This window comes from Bombina bombina, chromosome 1, assembly GCF_027579735.1.
Source record: "Bombina bombina isolate aBomBom1 chromosome 1, aBomBom1.pri, whole genome shotgun sequence".
Classification (NCBI taxonomy): Eukaryota; Metazoa; Chordata; class Amphibia; order Anura; family Bombinatoridae; genus Bombina; species Bombina bombina.
The window spans coordinates 1185892400-1185900949 of NC_069499.1; the positions used below are offsets into that span (position 1 = coordinate 1185892400).

At 35.2% G+C, this 8550-nt stretch overlaps 1 protein-coding gene across 2 annotated transcripts in view; it reads left to right on the forward strand.

The window, feature by feature from the left end:
• Positions 1-6730, forward strand: part of C1QL1 (complement C1q like 1) — a 274758-nt gene extending 268028 nt beyond the window's left edge. For both annotated transcript variants that reach the window (XM_053699898.1, XM_053699905.1), the window contains one exon: positions 6428-6730. In XM_053699898.1, the coding sequence (XP_053555873.1) occupies positions 6428-6607 (180 nt within the window). In that variant the 3' untranslated portion in view covers positions 6608-6730. The remainder of the gene's footprint in view (positions 1-6427) is intronic.
• The last annotated feature ends 1820 nt before the right edge of the window (positions 6731-8550 follow it).

Genomic DNA, 8550 nt, shown 5'->3' on the forward strand with positions numbered 1-8550 from the left:
AGGATATTTCATGGGATCTGGGAGGACCAGCAAGTTGACGTTTCTTAGGAAGACTTTTGAATGATGTTTCCCAAGCTCTGCGTTGTGGCTTGGGAGTGAGATTTCCCTTTTTGTTTGGTGAGGTAGGTTCCTGTTGGGTAGGTTCCGGTGAGGATATCCCCAATTGTTTACAAAATTGTGGAATTTCAGTAGGGTTCCTGCATTCATATATTTTGCCCTCTTTTTGGATGATTAAAGATACAGGGAAACCCCATCTATAGGGGATCTTCATGTTGCAAAGATGTGCGGTTAATGATGAATAGGTTTTCCGAATCTGCAAGGTTCTCATCAATAAATCTTGGTATACTTGAATTCTGGAGCCTTGATAGTTAATGATGGAGTGCTTCCTGGCTCTAGTCAGGATTTTTTCTTTATCTTGAAAACGCTGAAAACAGACTATAACGTCTCTGTCCGTCTTGAGGCTTGGGTCTGAGAGAGTGATGAGCTCTTTCTAGAGGGATAACTTGTTCTTCGTCCATATCTGACTGTAGAATGAAATTATATAAGCCGTGTAGGTAAGCTTTAATGTCTTCTCCATAGGTATTTATAGAAATACCCCTGAATCTAAGGTTGCATCGTCTTGTTCTATTTTTGAGATCGTCAAGCTTGTTCTCTAGATCTTGAATTATATTCTCATGCTGTGAGACTGATTGATTTACTTCAGTCAAGTGTGTATAAAGGTCTTCATGATCACCTTCCAGCGTTTCAACTTGAGCGCCCAAGTCGTTTATATCTTTTTTGAGCTCTGCACATTCCTGCCTGATGCAGCTCTTGAACTGATATATAAGTGTATATATAATATATAGTATATACTATATAGTATATACTAGATATAGTAACTGGTTGGTGCCCATCACCTTCTAATGTGGGATGAGATGATTGTGGTGGGCTATTTCCAGGGTTTGATATTAATTCTTCATCATCCTCTTCATTGATACCCTTTTCTGGGGATTTCTTCTTGTCTGCTTGTTTAAAAAAGCTTGAAACTGCATTTTGCATTTTTGCTGATTTTAGCTGTTTCTCTGATTTAGCAGACTTCCAAAGCTCCATTTTATTGCGGTCACCTTGTAGGGAGCGATCTTGTTGTAATGCGATATATCAGTTACTTTTTGCTTGTTTATTTGATCTTTATGATCATATGTAGGTGGGCTTATCTCTTCTTTGCACAATATAGTGTGGGGTTAATATAACTTCCAAATACTATGTCAGCGTAAGCTCAAGTTGTGGGAAGTCTCACGGTATGATTTTATAGCTTAACAGTAACCCTGTTCTGCACATTGATGTCTGGTGAGTGTTATTGAAGACTATTAGTTATGGCATATATTACAAGGAAAAACTTTGTATGTTCTGGATGTCATCATAGATCCTTTTGTTTTATTGTGGAGTTCTTCCTAATGTAGGTGGTATTGCTAGTGGTCAGGTCACGGTTGTGTCAGTTTCAACATGTTAGAGGCTGACTGTGGCAGGGAAAATTATTGCATAGTTCAGATGTAATTTTTGGTAAAGCAGCCTGTACTTACTGCTTCCATGGAGTCGCTGGATCCCAGTAGTGCCCCTATAGTGATCTTTTCTGCCGAGATTATGACTATTAGAGCCAGGGGGCTGTGAGTGTAAAGTCGGTGCGTCACATGGATCTTAGGCCGTAATCAGCGATTACCACTTCTGTGTAGACTTCTCTCATAGTTTAACCTCTCACGGTTTAAATATGGCAAGATACCCGTTTTTTCTGGCAGCGGTCTGTTCTATGGGCATTCGGGTTATTGCCCTTCGCATCTGGTCACTGTATTAGCGGTTTTGACCGGGATTAGACAGGTAAGTCTTAGCTCTGTGTTGGGAGCTCTAACAGTTTGCAGCCATCACGGATGCCTGCAAGCTCCGCCCTCCACAGGTATACCTTTTATTCATTCTCATCATTGCTCCATATATGAATTTAACCCGAATTGTTACACAACGTTATTTAATGACAAAGGCCCATTTGGTCATAATTTACTAGGGTTTCCACTATTACACTACTCCTTTTGAGGTTTTTAGAATTTTACCCAATTTTATTGATTAACTAATTAAAGTTATACTTTACTCTTTCATATATTTTCTTCAACTTCTGCCTAGTAGTCAGGGCAGAAAGTCCTATAGTGCATTCTTTAGTGAGAATCCTCTCTTTTTCCCACATTTATTTTGAATATTTAACTCATGATTAGCATAAGCATAATGAGTAAACTAATAGAACTTCCTGCCCTTTGCATACCAAGTATAGGGTGCTCTACTAAAATTTAAACTGTGTTAAAGGGACAGTCTAGTCAAAATTAAACTTTCATGGTTCAGATAGGGAATATAATGTTCAACAACTTTCCAATTTACTTTTATCATCAAATTTGCCTTGTTCTCTTCTTAGTTGAAAGCTAAGCCTATGTAGGTTTATATGATAATTTTGAAGCCCTTGAAGGCCACCTCTTTTATCCGTTTTTAACAGCTAGAGGACGTTAGTTCATGCGTGCCATATAGATAACATTTTGCTCATGCCCATGGAGTTACTTATGAGAGGGCACTGATTGGCTAAAATGCAAGTCTGTCAAAAGAACTGAAATGAGGGAGCAGTCTGCACAGGCTTAGATACAAGGGGATCACAGAGGTAAAAAGTATATTAATATAACCGTGTTGGTTATGCAAAAGTGGGGAATGGGTAACAAAGGGATTGTCTATATTTTTAAATAAAAATTCTGGAGTAAACTGTCCCTTTAAGATGTTTTGGTTAAATTATTTAAACACTCACTTTTAATGCCAGATGGAGCATTATTCTTTGTGTGAGGAATACAAAAAAAAATCACACCCTGCTGCATTAATTGTGCTCAATTTATAATCTATCCCATAGTCTTCTTAAAATAGATCCTTGAGTTGGGCCTATTTTAATTTGCTTCTAAGTAAGGACATGCAGCAATAATTCATATTTATTTTTTATTTAAATGCATTTAAGATAACATTTTGAAGCGAGAACCATACGTTGAGCTTTAACTTGAAATAAGATTGTATTTATTTTACACAGGTTCTGCCCTTAGGATTAGTACATATAAGTCAATTATAAGGTGTTCAGACTGTGACAAACGCTGACCACACTATGAAGATATATCATTTCATTGAAAGACCTAGACATTCAGTCTGGGGTTTTGTTTTCACACTTTTTTTTTTTGCAAACAATTGCTTCATATTACACAGCTCTGGGACTTTGTTTACTACCTGCTAAATTAGCTCTCTTGAGAGCTATTGATAATGACTCACTTTATGTTAATCTATCTAATCCTACCGATACAGCACTGTTATATTTTTGTATTTGTGCCTTCCCTCTACAAGCACCCAAAGAAGAGACCTGTGAATTTTTAAAAGCTTATTGAATGTAACATTTTAATTTATTAAACCACTGGTCCATTTAACATAAAACAATTTATTTAAAACAATATTCTCAATTGGACCAATATGGTTATAACGCATTTAAATTACAACACAGTGTAGAGGGTTAAAATTTAAACAGAAGCTGTAACATTGTATCTTCACAATTTCACATTGGTCCTTATGACTAAGTATTGTTTATAACTAATCATATTAAGCTTTTACTAAGAACTTGTGTAATTGCTCCTAGTAAATTGTACATAGTAAACATGAGCTTAATTACCATTAAATTGAACAGAACATGGTGTCCTAGATTCAGCACCAGACAGTTTTCCATTTATCGATACTATACTGATCCCTTTAACACGCTCAGTATCTTCAGATATTGATATTGCCTGTAATTTCTGTCTCATTAGCTTTCTACCTTTCTTCCTTTTTGTGTCTCAGTCCAATGTTTTCTCCCTCCTCCTCAGTCTCTTTAACCATGTCCGTTCAACCAACTCAATTTTTTCTCTCTTTAGTTTTTTAACCTATTCCTGCTTTTTAAGTAAAGTATTTCATTTGTGCACTACCCTAGCCTGTGGAAAATCTGCTGTACCCAAAGCCCAAATTTAGCTCATAGCTCATATCTGAGATTATATATATATATATATATATGTATATTTATACAGTATATATATATACAGTATAATATATATATATATATATATATATATATATATACTGTATGTATATATATACAGTATATATATATATATATATATATATATATATATATATATATATATATATATAGTGAGAAGTCCATGCAGGCACTCTCTGGATTTCAATATAATTACACCTTTCTTATGATGTTTCAGAGTTAAACACTCCTTTTGCAGACTTGAAACCTCACAAAAAGGTGTAATTATAGGTGTAATTATATTAAAATCTAAAGAGTGCCTGTCTGGGCTTTATACTGTGGATATTTTTGCTGGCACCCTGGTATTTTAAATTTTAAAGTGGCAACAGGATGCAAGGAGAGTTAGTTATATTGCATGGTGCTTTCAGACTCTTATGCTCTCTTAATATTTAATTTATTAAGGGCCAGATTACGAGTGGAGCGCAAAATATCGCTGATGTGAGTGTGATATTTGCGCTCGACTCAGTAATACCAGTGCATGTGAGAGCGTTTCCATAGGCTCCAATGGAAGCCTCGTTCCAATGCCTTCATTCAAGGCACAGAACCTAGCACAGGGAAGGGGGTAAGTTGCACAGTGATGAGCAGCACAAAATATATTTATCTGTTTATATGTTTATATACACATATTAACACATAAATATATATGTACTGTATATAATCATATACATATATATTTGCAGTTTTAACAGAGTCTCCATAGACCGCTATGTAAAGGCAGTGCCATTTTTTTTTCTAACACCCCAGACAAGCTTACTTTTACCCCTTAAAACTGTTTTGTGCAGTTATGACTTAAAAAAAAAATGCTAAGATTATTTCTTTTTTTAAAGGCTCTACACAATTTAATTTCGGGCAATAGGACATTGTAAAAATTAACCAGAAGTCGGACCTTTGGTTAATTTTTGGAGCGCTGGTTACTTATTAGAAATGTGCAATTCGTTTCGGATTGATTCAGAAATTCGGCCGAATTCGTAAAATTCGGGATTCGGATCGATTCGAATTTTCTAATTAAAATAGTGCCGAATCTACCGAATAAATCCGAATTAGTTCGGATTTATTCGGATTTATTCGATAGATTCGGATGGCCATGGATTACACTAGTATTGTACAGTATATTAGGTTATATCACTCTGCTATGGGTTACACCTAATATACAGTACATAATACTAGTCTAATACACAGCACATCCCACCCAACACTTACCAAAATTCAGAATTTCCGAATCGAACCGAATCCAGCCGAATTGATTCGAATCCGAAACGAATCCGAAACGAATTGATTCAAATTTTTCCGAATTCGAATTGATCCGAACCAAAATTCGAAAAAATCCGAATCGATCGGAACCGAACAGAACCGAATTTTTTCGCCATGCTCATGTCTATTACTTATCCTGCACCTGTAAACATGCAAGTTTGCCCATTTATGCACATGCAATAAATTAGAATCCACTTGTAATCTAAACCTAAATGTATTACCAATTAACGATTCCCAGTTACCTGGTGGGGGTGTATGTGTGTGTGTGTATATATATATATATATATATATATATATATACACACACATAAATGTATTACCAATTAACGATTCCCAGTTACCTGGTGGGGGTGTATGTGTGTGTATAGATATATATATATATAATATATATATATATACACACACATAAATGTATGACCAATTAACGATTCCCAGTTACCTGGTGGGGGTGTATGTGTGTGTGTATATATATATACACACACAGTGTATCCTCAAAGCTAAAGGCCAAATACACAGGGATGGGGTGCACTCCCACCAGGCAACTGGGTATCATTAATTGGTATTACATTTAATAAATATAATGTTAGGAGAGCATAAGAGTGTGAAAGCGTCATACAATACACCTAACTCTCCTTGCATCCTGCTGCCAAAGACACAGACCTGATAGCCTAGGCCAATATATGCCTTTTTGCTTTTGTCCCATGTTTTTGATCCCTTCCACCTCCTCATTTTAATAATTATATCCACATCTCTCTGTTTTTTCTTCTTGTATTTTTTCCTTATCACCATCTGCCTCTCACTTTACAGATTAAAAAAAAAGAAAGACGTGGCCATAAAAACAACATTTCTATGGTGACATTTCATAACATTATAGTGTAAATATAAAAGAGGAGATGATCAAGAAGGCTACATTTTTTTAAAAGTAATTAAGGCAGAATAATTGATTGTAGGGAATACAATTAAATTCATTTTTTTAAAAGTATTTTTATTAAAGAGACATTCAGTGCAAAATGCAATGCTCTAGTAAATAAAATGTACCTAATAAGTTCATATTTTCACTTATGTCCCTCACAGGTTCGTGCAAGTGCGATTGCTCAAGATGCTGACCAGAATTATGACTATGCCAGTAATAGTGTTATACTGCACTTGGATGCAGGAGATGAGGTTTTCATCAAACTTGACGGAGGGAAGGCTCATGGGGGCAACAACAACAAGTACAGCACATTCTCTGGATTCATCATCTACTCGGACTGAAGCTGTCTAGTCCATCAGCTGTTAGTTATTTCTGCACCCAAACTGCAAGGGAAGGGAGGCCATGAGAGCAGCATTGGGCTATCTTGGACCTTGATGTTCTTTCTAATACCCAGTGCCCCATGACAAAATGGATGCTTATCTTTTTCCACAAAACCTAATGTTCTAAATTAGTTTTCTTAAAGTTGGTCCTGAATCCACCCCTCAAACTGTAGTCCTGTAACATTCTACTATGACTCACTCCAGTATCGTTCCACCTGACCTGTGTTCATCCACCAAGTCCTGTACATAAATATATCAAATACTATTCATAAGTGTTTACTAATCCTCACTAAGTTTTCCTCTATACCAAATCCCAGTTCTATATACTTTCATCATACTCAATATCCTCACCAATCCAGTGAGCCTGTCCAATGTCCTGTCATTAAACTCAGGGGACTTTTACAATCCATTGGAAGATTTGTGCAAAGTGAATTGCACAGATTTTTGCTGGGTTTTCAAAAAAGAGGCATATGCTATCCATTAGCAAACCTGGATTTTACACATTTTTCTTATTTTGTTTAATACTTTGTACCACATAAACTACATTAATACTTGCTATAGAGAGTTTTGTCAGTGATATTCCAATCCATTAGCAAATACACATTTATCTTAGCAATTTGTACTCTTTTCAGTGTTTAAGTTTCATACTCATTTCTCATGTTCATAAACACAATAACCGTGTTAATGGAAATGTGAAAACACTTTATTCAGACAAATTCATATATATAGAATAGTCATTATCAATACTGAAGTTATGAGCCACCATGTTATACTCGCAAAGAAAAAAAGAAAAGTTTGAATTTATGGTGCTCACAGATTTTAAAACATTTTTTTAACGATTTAACATTTAAAAAAACCAAAAACAAAACTGAATTAGGAATCTTTATTCCAGAATCCAGTTACACACATGGGTATTCTCCTTGGTGATTTCCGCTTATTAATTGTATACATATCTGTTAAAATATGTGAAGATAATGTTTTCACAGACTTAGGGCAAGATTACAAGTCGAAGGAAAAAAAATGTAATCAGCTGCACTGGCGGTTGTAGTATAAAAATCAAAAATTTATTAGTTCTGTTTAAAAACAAGGTACAAGCAGGCTAGGCAGACAGAACATCCTAACATGTTTCGTGCCCAACACGGCACTTAATCATAGGACAGGTGTTCAAGGTATGGCCTCTTCCTTTTAAAGGGGCCATATCCAATAGAATGCTAAGTACAATTTAAAAAGACAGTACTTGGGAAACCTATGCACTAAATGGGAAACACGGGGAGACAAATATAGGGGCCAAATGTGAAAGTGAAAAAGGACATCATATGAATCACCCCATAATGTAATGCAAAAATTGATAAGTAAATGCATAAATAAATTGCCTTAAATAATGCTAATATATTATGTCTAATAGCAATCACACTACTACAACTCTAATTTAAGCCTAAAGTTCTTTTAGAGCAACATCAATAGTAATGATGTAATAGATTAAATGCACAATAAAACTTGCTATAATATGTATATTAACTATGGTGCTTTAAAAGCCTATCATTATCTATTTATGATTGGATACAAGAGTATACAGATATATATAACGGTACTTCCTTGATGGTACCCTAAAACATTAAACATGACGGTACCATTCATTTAAAGTTAGTATTGTATGCTCCTAACATGAAACATTGCATATCAAGAATAGATAAGACCAAAACAGAAACAGAAATGAGAAAAGGTCACTTATTCAAAGTAATAAGACATATCCCACTCTCTATTTAAACCTGAGGGAGTTACAGTTTTGAGTTTGTGTATCCAATATAACTCACGTTTCTGTAATAATTTACATTTATTCCCCCCTCTAATTGGAGCTTCTATTTTGTCTATCACCATAACAGTTAGTAGTGCCTCATGAGTGA